Consider the following 20,721-nt stretch of genomic DNA (forward strand, 5'->3'; position numbering starts at 1 on the left):
AAAATCAATTAACTGAGTCTTACAAGCAGTATGGTCTCAACTAGTATGGGGACCATGGGCCTATATAACCGAGCTTCCAACAAGTCGAACCGAATTTACCAAGTAAATTCCCTAACTTATTAATTCCTTATTGAATCCACACTTAGAACTTGGAATTGCACTCTCAGTCATATAGAACGCTCTATATGTTCCACGATATAGATACGCTATTAATTATCCATTGTTATAATCCTAATTTAATCAATGACCCTCTAATAGATGATCTACATTGAATAGGAACTAAATTACCGTTACACCTTCAATGTATTTTATCCTTAAAACACTTAGCTCCGTATAAATGATATTTCAGCGAAGTGAAATGAGATCTCCACCATTTATCTCTGTTTAGCCAAGCTCGAAGGATATCATCGTTTCACTTCTAAATTCCTATAAAAATTGTAAACTCCATATTTATGTTAGCGCTCCCACTCAATTATACTATCATGTTCCCAAAATGTACGTATCACCCTGACCCAAAAGTAGGCTTAACTAACAAATCAAAGAACATGTATAATACTCTTGAGATCGAACCTAACCATATCAGGATTAAGATCATTTGATCTAGGATCAACATGTGATATTGAATTGAATAGATATTACGGTAAATTTTAATATATCGAATCAAAGTTTAATATCGGTCCCTTCTGATGTATACTCTATACATCCGATACTGGTAAACTTTGCCAATGCCCTGGAAAGGGCATAACACTTATCCAAGGTGTAAGAATACCTATCGCTGATTATCATGCCAGTCTAAATCCACTGAACTGACAAATCAGGGAATAAACTTTTGAACATATAATTAAGATTATATTCCACTGTGCTGACAACACTATAATCATTAATAAATTCATATGTTCTGGACTTAAATAGAATTCATACATTATATATATTTTCATGAAATAAATCATGTGGATCATGCAACATAAATTGTTATTTCTGATCTTTATTAATAAGTAAATCTGGTTATATTGAAATGGGTTTTATTTAGGGCACAAAACCCAACAGTTGTTCCCTTCTGGGATTGAGAGTTTGCTACTTGCCTCCTCGAGGCTGCCAGCTATAGGACATTCTCTTTGGTTTCCACCCTCTCCTTCTTGTTGGCGACACAGTTAGATGAATCGGTGTGCTTTTGATTAATTACGACAGGTCCGTTGTAGTAAGAACTATCTCCTCCAGAGCTCTCCAAGGGAACTTGGTTTAGAGGTTCCACTAACAAGAAGGGCTCGGTCAAGTCCATGATGGTAGTAGATGTCGCGTCCATACCTGGAGCCTTTGGAGCAGCTTTTGGATTCGATACCGGGGGTGCTGACTCAAGAGATCTGCTTTTGGAGGCCTGGTTCTTTCCATCATCACCACCGCTTTAGGCGATCTCCCTAATCTCGTCAAATCGAGCATGGATGCTACCCAAGAACTTGTTTAGAAGCCCCATCTGGAGAGTGGCTGATTGATCTGAATAAGACACACAAAATATCCATTAAAAGAAATTGTAGCAAAAGGCATGAATTTTACAACACATAAGCCTGGAAGACTTCAAGAGGGTCCAAACCATTAATCCTAGCATAATTGACTTTTTCCCCAGCAAATAGAGCGATATCTTCCTGACCTAAATTGGTTTTGTATTAGAAGAATCTTGGGAAATAGATTTTGCTAAATGCATCCACTCGAACATGATGGTGCACAGGAGGGATGAAGTGGTCAGGACTTTGGATAATACAATCTACCTTATCTACATATCTACTGAAAGAATACCTATGTGGATCGAAATTCAAGAAGTATGGATCAAATCTATATTGATTGACCGTCTTGAAGTCAGACACAGTGGGAGCCCTAATTATATGAAAAGGCATCTCACCACTACTGAAAGTGCTCGCTCTCGGAGCACCTTCATTAGGAATCACATCCTTGAAGCGGATGGAAAGCTCTTCAGCCTTGCTCAGGCCTTTTGGGAATCGCCTTCTCCAATCCTCCAGCCATTGTTCATTGGCCTTCACCGCCTTTAAATCCTCCTTAGCAGTAATGACTACGATGGCTTCTCTAACTTCTTCCAAGTCCCCCTTAAAGGATTCCTGGACTGACTCCTTCACGGAGAGATGAGTTATATCCTGGTGTGGGGCAATGAGACCCACTTCCGGAAGATTCTCCATGGTCAGCAGATCCTCCACTTGCAACTCCTTGGGCGAGAAGGATTTCTAAAAGTTGATTCTCTCTTCCAATTTTGGAGTCTAGGTGGATTGAGGAAGGCGGTCTAGCACACTAAAATAGTGGTGAATCATAATACAATGAGTATAGGGGAAAAATAGAATTTTTTGAGTCAAAATGGAGTCAAGACTTACTTTCAAGACGGCAGTCTAAATTGAGGGTGGGAACCCTCCTTAATGGAAAGCCAAAGGTGAAGAAGTAGTAATTCTTAAAGTCACGCATGTGCCTCGTGTGACTAGTGGGCAAGGGATACTCGTACTATATCTTTGCAACCTGTAAAAGCCCATCTGATTCTTGTATGCATTTTTGCAATATTCATCACCAAACCCGTAGGTCGATGCTCTAATGGATTTTTTCCTTCCTCGATCATTTTTTTATAATGTCGGTGACAATTATGACGATGATTGCTGTATGCATTTTTGCAATATTCATCACAAATTACCTCAAGATATGGATCTTTTGCAAAGTCCAATTTGAATACATCCTGCATAAGTTTTGAATAAATAAATATAAAATTACCTAATTAAAAAAAATATTGAAAAATGAATATATTAACAAATGTACCTGTATACGAGCATATACAGCTTTTTTTTTCTGCAGGTGGAACTTTGCTCCAACCACTATATTGCAATGGAGCATGATGGCGTACATTTACGCCAACATTAGTTGTAAAATCAGAAGCATTATCACCATAAACTTGAAGCTCGCCCTTATTATAGGTAATAGTTAAATTAGTTATTTTGTCATTCTTCAGTTCACGGCTTAAGCGATCTCCACGAGTAGGACCCCGTAATTTCTTTTATATTTCTATTTTTTGTAAGAAAAATATATAATTAATAAGTATTTATAAATGTATTTTTTTCCAAAATAAGAGTGATGATAAAATTTTGTACCTTTTGAAGATTGACGTTGTTCATCATGTAATGGAACTGTTGAAGGGTCATCAGTAGAAGGTGTCAAGGATTGCGGTGAATCTGATAGTGATTGAGTATCATTGTGTGCCCGTTTAGAGCTAAATCTTCTCGTACTACTCAAGGGTTGATCTGAAGTATCAGTGCGTCCCCGTTTTGAGCTACCTTTTCTCGTACTACTTAACATAATAAAATCTAAAATGATAAATTATTAGTAGCTAATATTAAATTATCCCATTAACAAAATAAAGTTATTTACACACCCTTTATATTAATCACTTTCATCACAGTCAGTTTTAGAATCTGAACCACTAAGTAGTGCTTCTTCATCAATATCATCAATGTTTAATTCGTGTTGAACTTGATTATTTTGATCTTTTGGGGAGTCAATCAATAACTCATCAGTTTCAACTTCATCAATATCTTTTCGAATAAGAACGTCGTCCATGTTGTTTGAAGAATCCAATGTGAGATTAATGTTGTTTGAGGAATCTTCTTGATATGCTTCACGATTCTGGACAACTCGTTCTCCATAATTAACTTCAGGCTCTGATGGTATTTCCCAAATATGACGATGGTTTACCTTTTGCACCACTTTCCAATTTTCTCCTTTTTTAATGTCATCTAAATAGAATACTGGATTAACTTGATTTGCAAGAAGAAACGGGTCGTCTTCAAACCAATATGAGCTAATATTTATACTACTCATATGATATTCCGTATAGATTCTACGTGGACTCTCACTGGTGTTATACCAAGAACATTTGAACAATATCACCTTATTGAAATAGATGTAATGTACTTCCCATATTTCATCGATGACACCATAAAAATCACAAAGGTTCCCATTATATTCTGCCTCAACTCGAATTCCATAATTTTGAGTGACTCGTTTTTCATCTCGAGTTTTTGTGTGATATCTAACACCATTAACCATACAACCAGCATACTTGCAAATTAAAAAATTAGGCTGAATTGCAATGGCATATAAATCATCTTGGGATGTAGAATATGAGCATTCATTCATTCTTTTAACCTGAGATAATAATTTGTATAGTTAAAATGAGAATAAATATGCATATTCCATTTGAAAGATATACAAATTTACGAACTTGCTTTATTTTCAAACCAAGATGGAAATTTTTTTTTCTGTGATTCGTCAATATCCAAAACACCTTTAGATTGTAAAAACAATCTGTGTTCTCTGATTCAAAGTAAGTAACTCTCAGATAAGAATTATTTTATTTACGACAACATAAATTTTTTAGGATATATTTAAGATGAATTAAAGAAAACTTACTCCAAATATGGCTCTAATTGATGAACCATATTTCGTTCATCTTCACTTATTCTGATTGATGATTGTTTCCCAAATGGTCTAGTTGGTAAGTTGAATATGGATAATGTTGATTCTCTTCTTACTCTGACATCATCTGGATTTCGATTTGGACGATTGAAACGAGTTTCTATCCCATGAAGATACATAGAACAAAAATTTAATGCCTCACTAATTATATATCCTTTTAGCAATGGAACCTTCAGGCCGAGCTTTGTTCTTTACATATTTTTTCAAATGACCCATTTCCCTATAAAAGGTTATATAATTAATATATACATTAGTGCACATTTTTAAAATTCATTATTTGTTAAGGTAACAAAAATTTTGTTACCTTTCAATTGAATACATCCATCGCATTTGGACAGGACCACCTAACTTGGCTTCCTTTGGCAAGTGGACCGCTAGATGAATCATCACATCGAAAAAGGCAGGGGGAAAATACTTTCCATCTTACAAAGTGTGAACACGATGCCTTCTTCCAAATCATTTAAGTCTTTCACATACAATGTCTTCGCACATAGTTTTTGAAAAAATAAGGATAATTCAGCAATTACACTCATCACTTTTTTTTTCAAGTATGGCCTTACACAAATAGGTAGCAATATCTGTAATAATATATGACAATCGTGACTTTTTAAACCAGTAATCTTCCCATCTTTCATAATTATATTTCGAGACAAGTTTGCTGCATATCCATCTGGAAATTTAACAGACTCGAAGAACTTACAAATAGTTTGTCGTTCCTTCATCGATAATGTATAACAAGCCGTAGGTTTCACCCACTTGTTCCCCCGTTTCTTCATTTGCAATTGCTTACGAATTTTCAAATCTTGTAAGTCAAGTCGTGCCTTATCGGTATCCTTACACTTGCCGTCGATGCTAAACATTGTTCCAACCACACTGTCACATATATTTTTCTCAATATGCATCACATCCAAATTATGCCTTAGTTTAAGTTTGGGCCAGTATGCTAACTCCCACAAAATACTTTTACGCCTCCAATTTGTTTTATTTTCATAGCCTGCATTCTTCATCTGATTCTGATCATCTTTTACAATATCAACATTTTTACCCGGCCTACATTTCCACATACCATCTAATTTAGTTAAAATTTCATCACTTGTTAACTCTTGAGGGGGATTTCGTGTTTCAATTGTACCATCGTATTCCTTATCATTGCGCCACTGATGTTCAGCACACAAATATCGACGATGTCCCATGTAAGAGATCTTACCCCTAACTCGAAATGAAGATGTGTCATCCTCACAAACTGGACATGCCTTATACCCTTGAGTGCTATAGCCGGACACAGTACCATATGCAGGGAAATCATTAATTGTCCATAACACAGCAGCACGCATTGTAAAATATGTTTTATCAACAACATCAAAAGTTCTTACTCCTTTCTCCCATAATTCTTTTAGTTCTTCAATTAAGGGTTGTAAATAGACATCTATGTCCTTACCTGGAGCATGACGTCCAAGAATAAGTACTGCCATCATTAAGGATTCTCGTTTCATGCATATCCATGGTGGCATATTATATGGCATTAGTATTACTGGCCACATGCTGTATGAGTTTGATAAATCACCAAACGGATTAAACCCATCTGTTGCAAATCCCAACCTAATGTTTCGAGGCTCTTTGGCAAAATCAGGATATTGCTTATCGAAATCTTTCCAAGCCTCTGCATCTGCCGGATGTCTAAGTACACCTTCAGTATCCACACGTTTTTCTTTGTGCCACCTCATATCTGCTGCGGTGTGTCTTGACATAAAAAGTTGTTGTAAACGGAGAGTTATTGGAAAATAATGCATCTTTTTATGTGGTATTTTTTTTTCTTCAGTTCCTTGGTACTCATATCTTTCATGACCACATATAGGACAATTTGTAGCATCTTTATTGTTTTTCCGGTACAAACAACAATCATCCTTACATACATCTATTGTTTCGCACTCTAAACCAAGACCACTCAATATTTTCTTAACCTCATAATAAGAATTTGGGATTTTGTTATCATCAGGAAATGCATCCTTAAGAAGCTCAAGAATCATGTCGAAGCCTTTAATACTCAAGCTAGTCAATACTTTTATATGCATTAGCTTAACCATGAAAGTCAAACTTGAAAACTTTGTACATCCAGGATACAATTCTTTTTCTACTTCATCAAATAAGTTATGGAAGTTTTTCCATTTCTCCTTATGACTTGAATCCTCAAAATTCTCAGAAGCATTATGTGTAGGAACTTCTTGAGCCAAGTCTTCAATTGCTGGGATCATATCATTTTTGTCATCATGGTCAATGTCATTATTATTATCGCCAATATCACTGAAATCTTCGACATCAGTAGCATCATCATTATCATGATCACTTTCTTCTAAAATATCTTCCCCGTGATGTACCCAGTTAACATATCGAGTATAAAACCCTTTTACGTAGATATGACGCTCAATTGTCTGTAAGTCATGAAAGTATAAATTCATACACATAACACATGGGCACCGAATCTTATTCTCCTCATTCAGATGACTACTTGATAATCTAATGAATTTTTGCAATCCCTTATTGTACTTGGCAGACAATCTATTGTTATTAGAAATCCAACTCTTATCCATAGCTTGTTTATTCCTTTTCAGAGGTGTGAGGATGATGTGTTACACTAGAAAAAAAAAATCCAAAGAAACAATATGACCAAATTTAAAAAAAAAACAATAAAAAAATAATATTACTGAATATTTTTTAAAAGTAATTATATTATAAAAAAAAATTATATTTTTTTATTCAAATATTAACTACTAACACTTTTTAATTTTTAATTAATAAAAAAAAAGATTTTTCACTAGAATTATTTTTCAAAAATATATAAATAAGTATTTTAAAAATATAAATTGGAAAAAAAAAATTAAAAAAACTTAAGTCTTTTTAAAAATATAAATTGAGAAAAAAAATTAAAAAAATTTATACAATTAAATAAATAAATTTTATATAAAATAAAATATTAATAAAATTTTATTATTAAACACTATTTATTTTTTTTTAATTTTTTTTCAGTACCAATTGGCAAAAACTCAGTACATTAATTTGGGTAAAGAAACCCTAATTTCATCATTATCCCTCTTCCACCTCGATCCAGCTATCAGCTTCTTCAACCGCAGCTTACTTTGTGCGAATGGATCTGATCAGTCGCTCTCTCTCTCTCTCGTTTCCTCTCCTTCTCGCACTCTCTCAGGGATCAGATCCAGTACTTACCTCTATCGTATCACTCTCCAGTTCTATCCGCTCATCTCTGACCAAGCCCAGAAGAGTCGACGACAATAGACGACTCGCAGAAGATGACTCCAACTCCCCCATTCGCAGACGATGATGGCGCAGCTTCTCCCCTACTCACAGTCGACGACGATAGCTCCTTCCTTGCAAACGACAATGACGCTGCCTACAAGTTCTATCCGCTCATCTATATATGGGTTTGATGTCTTTTGTTTTGTCTTTAAATAATTTATCTATTGTTATTTTCTTTCTGCCTTCAAGTTCAGATCTCCATTTCTTGAATTTCTGTTCAATTTGTATTTAGTGTTTCATAAATGGAGATTAATATTCTCTACAATTTTTTATTGTCTATGTTACTCGTACAATTTTTTTTTTCGTTTATTTTATTTTTGTTTTCTGTCCAAGTGGTATAAACAGTATCCAAATCGAAAGGGTAAATTTCTTTTGCTGACTAATAAGTTGCAAAGATTGTAAAAACATTAGCTGCCACTACTAGTAATATATATATGTTTGTGAAGACTCTATTATCTGCTAAGCTTTTGTGCCGTTATTAATTTTATTTGATTGAGATACTGGGACTTTTTTTTATGCTTTCTTTCGCTCGTGTTTTGGTGAGGTCTCCTTTTGTTTTTCTCGTATAGTTTTTGTTTTTGTTTTTGTTTTCTATGTTATCTAGTCTTGCTGGCCGTTATAGCTTTCTAACTGTTTTTTACTGTTTCGTTTGATCCTGAGTCTAGATTGTATAAATTTCCTTTTGAATTTGGATTTTGTATGAATTTGTCGTGCTATTCATTGATTACTTGTCTATTTATATAGACCAGGATTTCTTTTATACATGTAAAAAATGAGGTATTTTGCTTGTTATCATGATGTCTGGAAAATATCTTGGTGGCTATTTTAACACCAAGTTTGTGATATTGATTACCTGCTTCACTTTTTTTGTTATTGTAAATTGGTTAGTTGTTTTTGCTCATTTTAATTGAATTTTTTCTTATTTTCAGTGATGAGAAAGGTCTATTCTATGCTTTAGATCTCGATGGTACTAATTTCCGCGTGCTACGCGTACAGCTAGGTGGTAAAGATCACCATGTTGTTAGACAAGAATTTGATGAGGTTTCAATTCCACCTGATGTGATGACTGGATCTTCAGAGGTTAGTAATTTGATTCAGCAAATGTATTAAGGTCTAAGCTTGTTACATTGGCTTTAAACTAAGAAAAATGTTCAAATATTTCAGGGTTTATTTGACTTTATAGCCGCAACACTTGCAAAGTTTGTTTCTGAAGAAGGTGAGGGTTTTCACCCTGCACCAGGTAGGCAAAGGGAGCTGGGCTTTACCTTTTCATTTCCTGTGAAGCAATTATCGATTTCTTCTGGGACCCTTATGGTGATATGCATTCTATTTGATTCTAACATGACTCGTTTTCTTTATTACTATTTTGCTTTCATGATAGTTGTCACACGTGTTGTCGCAAGGAAAGTGATTTGGAGAAGTGTGTTTGGAAGAGTGGAAATAGAAGGGTTTCAAGGTAACTGGTTCAGTGTTCAATGTTTCACAAAGAGATCAAAGAGAAAAACTTATGAAAGCTGTTTCATTAATTTTCCAAGGAAAGGTCAACATTCTTGTAAGTTTAATGACTTAATTGATTCATAATAATATTTAGAAAGGAATATATTTCTGTTATATTGCAATATTAAAATTTCATATAAACATATATATATATATATATAGTATGCCAATGTATGTTTTAGGTTTGGTGACTAGTTTTTTTTAGGGATACACCAATTTTACCAAGAGAGTCCTTTTTTTTATTTCTAAGATTCTTGATAGTAATCACCAAAAGTAGGCTTTTCCCTAAACAAGGTGAGAATATGTTAAAATTTATAATATTATTTATAGACCATATCCCTCTCTTTTAGTTATTTTTGATATTACATATATATGACTGCATTAATGCAAATCTGTTTTTTATTACTGTGACAATGCCATAAAAAATGTTTATATGTGTTTGATTATAAATATATTTAATTATGTGTTTGTCCTGAAATTAAATTATAAGAAAAATGTTAGTCTAGTTTTTCTTGTGGTCTTATATTGGTTACATGCTGTTTAGTTTTCGAAGATATTTAGTTTTTGATTCCATATTGAAAGATGCATATTTAGTATAGTTATTCAATCTTTCACTTGAGAAAAATTAGGTCATTTTTATTGGAATAATGTGTGTTAACTAATTATAAGATTGCAAATTTTTTTTTCAAAAAAAAAATAAAAATTATTTGTATATAGTCTACACAGTATCAAAAAAAAAAAAAAACAGTATCCATTTATCAAAACATTTAAATAAACAAACAATATACCTTATTGTGATCAAGTCCTCCAATTGCCTCGATTTGGAAATTTTCCTTCAAAAATGGCCTCACACACCTATTATAAAGAAATTTATGTTATTCATCATAAATTTCAATCAGTATCCACACATATCATACATACATTACTATATCTAATCTAAACATATAAATATACATTATACCTTTTTGTCTTTCAGTCCTTGTTTTTCAAAGCTCTTCAATCCAAAAATCTTTACTTTTCATAATAATATATAGATATAGATATTGAGGTTTCGGATGAGTTCTATTTTTTTTGGCAGAAATATATTGACAGAAGGAAGGATAGATCGACAGAACTATATATGGGGAGATATTTAGGTTTTATTTAGGGTTTTATTATTTTTAAATATAAATATCTTAAATATTTTAATGATATATAATCTCTTTTTTATTCTTCTTTTTTTTTTCATCTGGCAATTTTATTGTTATTCAAATTCAAATTCATCCTAATATCTAGCTTTAAAATAGGTTAGTTAGTTAGAAAATAACGTATCAGTTTGTTTAAGTATAATAATTTATTGTCAATAAAAATTAGTAAATAAAACAATTAAAATTTCTAAAACCTTCCCATATATATTAAAATCAGTAAATCTTTCAATCAGTAAAAAAATATCATGTACTTACTCATGACTGTGTCTATATATATATATTTATATATTTAGTTCTGTTCTATACCTACCTAATATATACGTACATCTCTGACAACAAAACATCCTCACAACTACAAATGCTACTACTCTTTCTCTCTTCTATTCTTCTACATTTCTCTCACATTTATTTATATATTATAAATTTATATACATCAATCGATCTCTTTGAAGAGAAAAAAAATGAGTAGGTTACAACTATTATGCTGCTGAGTTACCATCGTTGTCAATGAGTCTAAAAAAATATTGGTAGAAGTTTCTTTCTCTGCCATACATATATATATATATATAAATCTCTCTCTCACTTAAAAGTTTCTATTTTTTTATTTTATTTTTTTCAATGGCCAATGGTCTCTCTGTTATGTGTTTTTCTTGTACTATTGGTCTTGGTTAGAAATGAAAAAGCAGCTGGTCGTTTTGACCCTTGGGAGTCAAATAATAGTTTATCAAAGTGGTGAAGGTATATTCCTTAATGTTTAATACATAAAGCATGTATAATCATTCATATTAATGTGGCAATGAGAGTCATCAGGACTATTATGATAATGGCTGTCAGGTTGTGAGAATGTTTGGCTGATATTATTAATATAATAAACAAATATTTGCACAGGAAGGACAAGTGGGATGTTGGGGGTCCTACACACTATTTATTTTATTTTAATTAAGAGATAACTATGTGTCAATCGCAATGCTCCTTAATTAATAAATGGTTCATGAAAATCATCCATAGGGAATCGGTTTGTGCAAGTTCTTAATATATATGTTATGATTTAATTAATTTTAGTGAACACGACTAGACTGAGTTTAATGATATTGATAATGTGATTGTGGCAGGATTATACTGGTCACCAAGTGACCACAGAGAATCTGTATGCAGTACTTCTTGGGGATAAGAAAGCAGTGAAAGGTGGAAGTGGCAAGGTTATAGACAGCAAACCCAATGATATAGGATCTTCATATACTACTCAGATCATGGAGGCCCTGTAGTTCTTGGTTAGATTGGCTTAGTAACTAATTACAAACTTATAATCACTTAAGAGTTCCTTTTATGTTATTTTGTGTCGAAATTTTTGATGTCAAAACTGTTGTGATAAACCAAAGAGGCTTTAGTATAGACATAAGCCCATTTGGAAGAAATTCCAAGTGAGTTTAACCATTTATCATCATAACCAATAGGCTCATTAGGCTTTTGGGTTAGTCAAGAGCAAGCTTGACCATTGTTATCAACTTCATGCTGTGTTTGTAGGGATGCCAAACATGCCTTTCCTTTATGGCATGGATTTCATAGAAGTTTTGAAGAAGAAACATGCAGCAGGGACTTATAGAAAGATGGTAATATTATTAAATTCTCACTCCAGAAATTACTTGAAATTTTAACTGAAATAATCAACTTGTGTTCTGTAATTAAATATTGCAGGTCATATATGTGGAAGCATGTGAGAGTGGGAGCATTTTTGAAGGTATAATGCCTAAAGATATGAACATTTATGTAACTACAGCTTCAAATGCACAAGAAAACAGTTGGGGAACCTATTGTCCTGAGATGGAGCCTCCTCCACCCCCAGAGTACATCGGGATTTATATAGTGTTGCTTGGATGGAGGATAGGTATGCAAACCAATACAAACGAACACCTTGATTTATAGTCTTCTTCAAAAGATTACTCGATCTTTGCTTATTCTTGCTTAACTTTCTATTTCAGCCAGGGCCACAATTTGAAGAGAGAAACTATTAAACAACAATATGAAATGGTATGTGAGAACAACTAAGCCATTCAAAACAACTAATTTTTGCTTCCATTGTATGCTGAGTTTGATGAACAAATGTGTTTTGCTCTGTAGGTGAAGGAACGGACTGCGAATGCCAACGATTTCGTCAACGGTGGATCTCATGTGATGGAATATGGGAGTAGAAGTATAAGAGCAGAGAAGCTCTATCTCTACCAAAAGGTTTTGATCCTGCCACTGTTAACTTCCCACCCAACAATAACAAACTACACATGGCTATGGAAGTTGTGAACCAAAGAGATGCAGCTATACTTCTAGATTTGCTCATGTGTGCACTTAAAAATGTGACTCAATATTTATGAATTGATGCATGTACAAATTTAATAACTTTAACCATTTGTTGTTTTTTTTTTTTAAAAATAGTTTGTTGTACTTAAAGATTGTACTATAATATATATTTCATTATATAAAGAAAAAAGAAATTATTACCATTATTAATCATATCATTATTAATTATATAATTATTTTATATAATTTACTACCAAAAACTGGTAATAAATAGTTGGACATTATAATTTATTAGTTTTGCTACCAATTTTTGGTAGCAAAATAATTATATTGAATATTAAAAGCTAATAATTTTTCTACTAGAATAAATATTATTTGCTACCAAAAAATTAGAAGCTAAAAAAATAGTATCAACTACCAAACATTTGGTAGGAAAAAACTTTCAGCGACCGAGATACAACTACCAAAAAATTTGGTAGCAAAAAAAGTATTAGCTACCAAATATAGATTATTTGCTACCAACTTTGTAGTAGCTAAAACTTATATTTCTTGTAGTTGTTACTTTTAAAAATACTCTAATGGTATAACACCATTCAAAAATGCTATAATTATGATCCCACACATTATTATTTAATATATTATTTGTATTAACTGTAAATATTGTCACACTATTTATTTACCTTTAATTTTTTTAAAAAAAGATATAGCGTCAATACAATTTTATATCATAGAACCTATATATCTCCAATGGTTTAATATATTTGTATTTTACTAAATAAGCAATCCACATAACAAACATTCTCCATATGCTCTTAGCAAACTTTCATAGCATCTCTTTTTATCTTTTCTCTTTCTCTCTTTTTGTTAACTTTAAAAATAATTTCCGGTCACGTTGTTACTCGATTGACTCTAAAAAGTACCATTGTGATATATTTTTCAATGTGAACATTTCAAAATGTAGGAAGCATATATTCTTTTTTTGCTATTTCTATAAAGAAACTATTTGGTTACTAATATAGTGATTAGTTACTGTTTTATAATTTTTTTTAAATCTTAATTAACATTTTTTTTATAAGTTTGTTATATTACATGTCAACTCATTAGTTTCAAAAATAGTTTTTAAAATTACTTAAATATATTTTAAATTATAAGCTACTATAAAAATAAGAAATTAATTGCTATTTATACAAATAAGTTTTAAAGATAACCAAAATATATCTCACATTATATAATATAATTATAAAGTTTTTTTTTTATTTATTTTTTTTTTATATAAATGTAACTAATTAATTTCTTATCCACAGTAACCAAAAAGTTACTTAAAAAATTAAGAAAATAAAATTAAAAAAAAAAAAAACGAAAACGTCAGATTAAGTGGTAAAAATCTGTACACCCCTTACATCCGTAGAAGCTACTAAAAAATGGGCCTAAATTGGGGTTCGCATAAAGAGACTACGACTTGACGCAAAAACCCATAGATAGAACTACAGTATTCGACTAAGTTTAATTTCTCTTTACTTTTTTTCTTTGAATACAGACACGAATACACACTTAGAAGGGAGCTCTCATCTCAGGTGCTTTCTTCGCAAACCCGTTTCTCAAACTTGAAAGTTGAAACAACTACAATGTTCTATAGAGGGTATGTCTTTTTCTTTTTTCGTTTTTTCTTATTCTTTGATGTTAACTGTACCCAGATTTGGATTTCTTACTTTCATTATGGTGACGTTTTTTCCGTATTAACTTTTTTAGGGTTAATTTGGAATTAATCACCTGTAAACGATTAAAGTTGAAATTAAGTTCATATATTGTTGTTAATTTTGGGTTAGCTCATCATCGATTTTTATTCGAATATTGGGAATATAGGGTATTTTAGAAATGATTGAACTTTAACCGAGTTTTTTTTGGGAGGTCTTGGCCTTCTTCAGGGATAATTTCTTCGCATAAGGATACATATATTAAAATTATTGTGGGTATTTTAGTATTTTTCATTTCAGTGGGTTTAGTTGTGTAATAATGATGATTTGGAACTAAGTGAAACCCTTATAGCCATGGGAAATGGGAGCTCTTTTTTTTTTTTTTTTTTTAAGTCATGAAAAAACGAATAGAGTTGTGATATATCCTATGGACTTTAGTGAGTGGCTGTAGAATCTGTCTGTTTTTAATATCCATACGTGCTTTAGAGCCAAAACCAACGTATCCTGTAACCAAGTTGTGAAGCATTTCGAATATCTGTTATTTGTGGTGGTGGTAATGGTTGCTTCAGCTGTAATGTGGTCTTCTTGCTTTCTTGTTCACATCCACATGTTTAAGAGAAACAAAAGTATCAATAAATTCATTTATAATCGTTTCAATTTGATATGAGGGAGCACGAATAATCTATTTTGAAATTTATACGAGTACTTTTCATCAGTGTCATCTGCTTCTAAAGTTATCTTTTAGATTGTTTAGATCTCTAGAAAAGTTTCATGTTTACTTGGGAATACCTTTTTTCCTTCACTTGTTTTATGAGTTTTAGATGTTTCATATGGAAAAAAGAAGAACGTGTATTGATACAATTCAGTGTCCAGCAGTTCCATTTTATTGATCTCTTTAGAGTAAGCACTATTTATTAATGCTTTCCACTGTTTTTGCTGTTGATTGATGATTGATGGAACATAAAGTAACTATGCTGATGGTGGGGATGGGCGTGAAATGGGTGCAAAGCGTCAGCGGGTAGTTGAACAGGGCTCTTCATTTTATGGGACTTCCCCTGGTCCAAGTTTTATGTACAACCCTACTCCTTTTGGGTATGTAGGCCAACCTCCACCTTTCCCAGTGGTCAAACTTCGTGGTCTGCCATTTGATTGTACAGAAGTTCATGTGGCTGAATTCTTCCATGGTCTGGACATAGTTGATGTTCTCTTTGTCCACAAGAATGGAAAGTTCACGGGGGAAGCTTTCTGTGTTTTTGGGTATCCTCTTCAAGTTGACTTTGCACTTCAAAGGAATAGACAGAACATGGGCAGGCGATATGTTGAAGTGTTCAGAAGTAAGAGGCAGGAGTATTACAAGGCAATTGCTGGTGAAGTTTTAGATTCTCGTGGTGGATCTCCTCGCCGAAGTGTCCCAATATCTAAATCTTATGATGAAGGGAAGGATACCGCTGAACATACAGGGATATTAAGGTTGAGGGGATTGCCATTTTCAGCTGGCAAAGATGATATTATTGAGTTTTTTAAGGATTTTATGTTGATAGAAGACTCTATTCATTTTACCTTGAATTCAGAAGGGAGGCCAACTGGGGAAGCATTTGTTGAGTTTCCAACAGCTGAAGATTCTAAGGGAGCAATGGCAAAGGATAGAATGACTCTTGGTAGTCGATATATAGAATTGTTTCCATCATCGCATGAGGAGTTGGATGAAGCTCTTTTAAGAGGGCGGTGATTCCCTGTTAGAGTTTTTCTTCCATTTTTTCCCCTGTTGGTACTTGTTGTGTCTTTAGTTTCATTTTCCTTGTTTGGAATTTTGCGTAATATCCTGATTTCGAAGTAGTATGTTTTTATATAGTTTTCTTTTTTTAATCTTTATTTTTTTGTTTGTACTTTTTATTTGCTGGGGACTTTTATCTATTGAGGATATGTAGGATTGGTGTTTAGAATTATACAACAGAAGCTATTGCATTTAGTTTGATTGTATGATGTTGCCGTTGCCAGTGTCAATTTCTGCTTCATTTGCTTTTCACTATGACCTGAGAATTTGATGAATCTTATCTTATGATATATAGGGAACTAAGAAGTACTTATGAATTGGATATAAACTAATGTCACTGTTGAATTTTAATTTCAATTTAAGATGCTGAACAAGATTTAGTAGAAATTTACTGTATGCAGATTTATAGATATGTTGCTTAGTCCTTATACAGTATAGGCACATAGGCAGAAGTTGTTACTAGTACTATGTTTTATATTGGCTAAGGTATCTTGTTAGCAACTGCTGATTGAGTTTAGTTAGTTAGATTCTACATGTCCCTGTTTGGTTTTTATATATATATATATATTTTCTCTTTTAAGTTTACTTTTACTTATGGAAGAGATGTACGGTTGATGTTTATAATTGCGTTACTGAAACTACTTTCAGCTGTTCTCTTCCCTTGTTTTTTCTAGGGCTTGACTAAGTTGAAGTATCTCTCACATACAAAGTAAAGTACTTGAATCAGTTAGTGAGGCATAATCATTTGATGTAGGATTATTTATTTATTGTATATACCTTATTCTGAGTTTAAGCTGCTGAACAGGTTGGCATCTACTTACATAGCTGTTGCAAATAGAAAGGTTGCAAAACATGGTTCATGTATGCTGTGTTTTTTTCTATGTATATATTTATATATATTTATATCTATATATATTTATTTCAAGTGTTTGTTTCTGCTACATTCATTTCATGCTGATATATTATTGCATGATTTTTTATGCTGCATTTCCATCAGTGAGGCATGACTCATGCATGTGAAGGAGTTGTTCAGCTTCTCTTCTCAATGTAAACGGCGAGTGGTGATGAACTCTGCTGATTCTCTTTCAACTCAAGAAAGAAATGAACCAAAATAATATAAGCTTATCTTGTTTGTTGTATTCAAAATCTGACTTGTGATTTCCCAGACTGTTTTTTTGTTAAAATTTAGAGTGAAAACAATTGTCTCTACATGTACTAATTATCATATAAAAATATAATCATAATTATTGTTAAAATCCCAAGAACTTTGATTATGCGTTGGAAATATTCTGATGATGGGTTTTTTGAATTTTAAGATGAAAATGTTGTGGTTTTATTAGTTTTGCTAATACTACTATTGGGAATCTCAAGAACTTTGGTAACTTTAATTAGCATTAGTTGGCTCTAAAACTGTGCGTGGCATTCATGTGTGACCAGCCATTAATACGGCCAAGTGTTCTTATTTACTTGGGTTAATAAACACACCTTGTTATTTTGTGCAGCTTTCTCGAGTAATTCTTGTGAATAAAAAGTCAACCTTCTTAATTATTTACTAGGCAAAACTAATAAAATCACTCCCAGTAACTTTTGCATGCCTTGAAACAAAATATACAAATGTTGGAATCGTAGGTCTTGTTTGAACCATTTGATTGATAAAATAATAAAAAAAAGGAAAAAAAAAAAAACAGTTGTGGCAAAAAGAATTAAGAATATATTGGGAAAGAAGGAACAATTTTTTTTTTTCCAAAAAAATAATATTAACTAAAATTGTAATATACGATAGAATTAAATTTTCTTATCCATTTATTTCAATCTCTTTTGGGTCACAAAGGCTTGTTGAAGAGTGTTAGAAATATTATGTATGTTAATTAGTTGTAATGTTTGTTACGATAACTGTTGTGTATTTGTAACTAATTATGGCCCTAACTAACTAATATCCTCTTTATATTTATTGACTATATATAGTCAATAACTCTATTCACTCAGCAATAAGGTTGCCCTATGTTCATTCAATTTTTCTTTCATTACTCTTTCTTCTGTCTTTTTCTTTTTTATCTGCTTCACTTTCTTTTTCTCTAATTCAACAATGGCCAAGAGGTTTAACATGGTATTTGTAAAGCCCGCTTAGTTAATTTGGAAATTATCAGTTGAATGTGATTAATTATGAAATTATTTATAGCTATTTAAATAATTTATTACTGTTATTTATGTATTCAGTAGCTTGCCTATTTTGTAATTCCGGTGCCCGGTATTTTGGAACTCGGCGTTTGGCTCAGTAGAAACCACAACTTAGTATGCTAGTAGTTTGGGGACGGGTTTTAGACATTGGGAATGTCGGGAACATGTGTTTTTATGGGTATCTCCGATGAAGGGGATTAAACGTTTCGGGAAAAGAGGCAAGTTATGCCCTAGATTTACAGGACCTTTCGAGATTCTCGAGAAGATAGGTCAAGTGGCATATCGGTTAGCATTGCCTCCAGCCTTATCAGCAGTGCACAACGTATTCCATGTCTCAATGTTGAGAAAATACGTTTCAGACTCCTCTCATATACTGTTGGAAATTATTTTACCAGGATCTTAGATCTACTCACAAGTATGTTTATTAACATCCTAAATATGAACTTTCTAAAACGATGAAATAAACACATATAAAGTTAAAGAAACCTTACATTGGGTGCAGCGGAATATAATGACTCCTTCCGTTCAGATATCTAGCCCTTGATTCCTTTCTGTAGCAGAGCATTATCAATATCTGAACCTGGATCTCTTTCTCTGAATCTTTGATGCTGAAACTCCTTTGCTGATGATCTTTCTTCACGATCTTCCTCACTATGATTGAGGTATTGCTTGATGTGTGTGGGCACTACTCTAATCACTAAGGATTTCGAAATTCAAGAGGGAAGAGAAAGAAGAAGTGGCAGCTAAAGATAGGGAGAGAGAAGGCTCAGGTTTTTCTCTGAAGGAAAAATAGAAAATTTAAGTGTAAATTTCCTGAAGCCTTCACTATCTATTTATAGCATTCCACTAGGGTTAGGTTTGAATTATTTGACATTAAAATAATGAAAAAATCAGTTTAAATTTCCTACAAAAGTGGCTGGCCCTACACTTAGTGGATTGGGCCTTGCTTTTTGCAATTTTGCAATTTTAACACCTTTTGTATCTGATTTTCTCAAAAATACCAATTTCCTAATTCAACCATTTAAATGCCAATTCTAACTATTTAATAACTATAAATAATTATTAAATAATATTGTCATTTATCATATTTATTAATTGACCCATACAAAGTATCATAATTAACAAATATGCCCCTATAAACTCTTTCTTTACAATTTCGCCCTTACTTAGTGAAAATTCACAAATAGACATAGTCTAATTTGAGAATTATAATTGATTAATCAAAACCAATTACATGAGTCTTACAAGCAATATTATCTCAACTAGTGGGGGGACCATGGGTCTATATAACCGAGCTTCCAATAAGTAGATCAAGAATTTAACACTAAAATTCACTAACTTATTAATTCTTCGTTGAATCCACGCATAGAACTTAGAATTGCACTCTCAGTATATAGAATGCTCTATATGTTCCACCATATAGACACATCATTAGTTATCCATTGTTATAATCCTAATTTGATCAATGATCCTCTATATGAATGATCTACACTGTAAAGGGATTAAATTACCGTTACACCCTACAATGTATTTATTCCTTAAAACACTTGACCCCGTATAAATGATATTTCAACTTATGTGAAATGAGTACTCCACCATTTATGTTCGTTTGGTCAAGCTCGAAGGAGATCATCCTTTGCTTACTATTCGCCAGAGAGAAGCTATAGATTCCATGTTTATGATAGCGCTCCCACTCAATTGAACTACCGTGTTCCCAAAATGTACGTATCACCCTGACCTAAAAGTAGGCTTAACTAACAAATCAAAGAACACGAATAGCCTTTCAAGATTGAGCCTAATCATAACAAAGATTAAGATCATTTGATCTAGGATCAACTAGGCGATATTGACTTGAATAGATATTACGGTAAGTTTAATAAATCTAAGTCAAAGTTCAATATCTGGTCCCTTCCGATGCATACTCCATGCATCCAACTCGAGCTTTACTTTAACCAATGCTCGGAAAGAACATAGCACTTCTCCAAATGCAAGTAAACTCTTGTTGTAGATTATCATATCAGTAAAACCCTGTGTCTGATAAATCTAGGAAACTTTATTCACATAGTCATGTTTACTTTCCAATGTGTTGACGGCACAATAAACAGGATCAAGTATGTGAAAAGGGTTTCGGATGAATTTATACATTATGTACATATAATCATGAAATAAATCATGTGACCCATGCAACATTAAATGTTATTTCGATCTATATTAATAAGTAAATCTGATTATATTGAAATGAGTTTTATTTAGGGCATAAAACCCAACA

General features: G+C 32.5%; 3 protein-coding genes across 3 annotated transcripts; all 3 read left to right on the forward strand.

Moving 5' to 3' along the window:
- The first annotated feature begins 7,854 nt into the window (after nucleotides 1–7,854).
- On the forward strand, nucleotides 7,855–9,472 carry LOC133034316 (hexokinase-5-like). Its single transcript, XM_061109374.1, has 4 exons — nucleotides 7,855–7,955; nucleotides 8,435–8,462; nucleotides 8,719–8,910; nucleotides 8,995–9,472. The coding sequence occupies exons 1-4, from the start codon at nucleotides 7,855–7,857 to the stop codon at nucleotides 9,409–9,411; spliced, it is 738 nt and encodes a 245-aa protein (XP_060965357.1). The 3' UTR covers nucleotides 9,412–9,472.
- Nucleotides 9,473–11,809: 2,337 nt separating this feature from the next.
- On the forward strand, nucleotides 11,810–13,009 carry LOC133034967 (vacuolar-processing enzyme beta-isozyme-like). The gene is made up of 4 exons (XM_061110546.1): nucleotides 11,810–12,124; nucleotides 12,210–12,399; nucleotides 12,494–12,542; nucleotides 12,633–13,009. Exons 2-4 carry the CDS (start codon nucleotides 12,389–12,391, stop codon nucleotides 12,807–12,809), a joined length of 237 nt encoding a protein of 78 aa, XP_060966529.1. The 5' UTR covers nucleotides 11,810–12,124; nucleotides 12,210–12,388; the 3' UTR covers nucleotides 12,810–13,009.
- Nucleotides 13,010–14,272: 1,263 nt separating this feature from the next.
- On the forward strand, nucleotides 14,273–16,504 carry LOC115719473 (uncharacterized). The gene is made up of 2 exons (XM_030648534.2): nucleotides 14,273–14,445; nucleotides 15,467–16,504. The coding sequence occupies exons 1-2, from the start codon at nucleotides 14,432–14,434 to the stop codon at nucleotides 16,227–16,229; spliced, it is 777 nt and encodes a 258-aa protein (XP_030504394.2). The 5' UTR covers nucleotides 14,273–14,431; the 3' UTR covers nucleotides 16,230–16,504.
- Nucleotides 16,505–20,721: the final 4,217 nt, after the last annotated feature.

This window comes from Cannabis sativa, chromosome 2, assembly GCF_029168945.1.
Source record: "Cannabis sativa cultivar Pink pepper isolate KNU-18-1 chromosome 2, ASM2916894v1, whole genome shotgun sequence".
NCBI classification, from domain to species: domain Eukaryota; kingdom Viridiplantae; phylum Streptophyta; class Magnoliopsida; order Rosales; family Cannabaceae; genus Cannabis; species Cannabis sativa.

Excerpts from the sequence above, each read along its gene's own strand:
- LOC133034967 (XM_061110546.1), top strand. Across the intron at positions 12,543-12,632 it reads TTAAACAACAATATGAAATG|GTGAAGGAACGGACTGCGAA; the intron begins GTATGTGAGAAC and ends TTTGCTCTGTAG.
- LOC133034316 (XM_061109374.1), top strand. The coding sequence starts at position 7,855 with ATGGCGCAGCTTCTCCCCTACTCACAGTCGACGACGATAGCTCCTTCC. Across the intron at positions 7,956-8,434 it reads ATCCGCTCATCTATATATGG|TCTTGCTGGCCGTTATAGCT; the intron begins GTTTGATGTCTT and ends TATGTTATCTAG. Across the intron at positions 8,463-8,718 it reads GCCGTTATAGCTTTCTAACT|TTGTTTTTGCTCATTTTAAT; the intron begins GTTTTTTACTGT and ends TAAATTGGTTAG.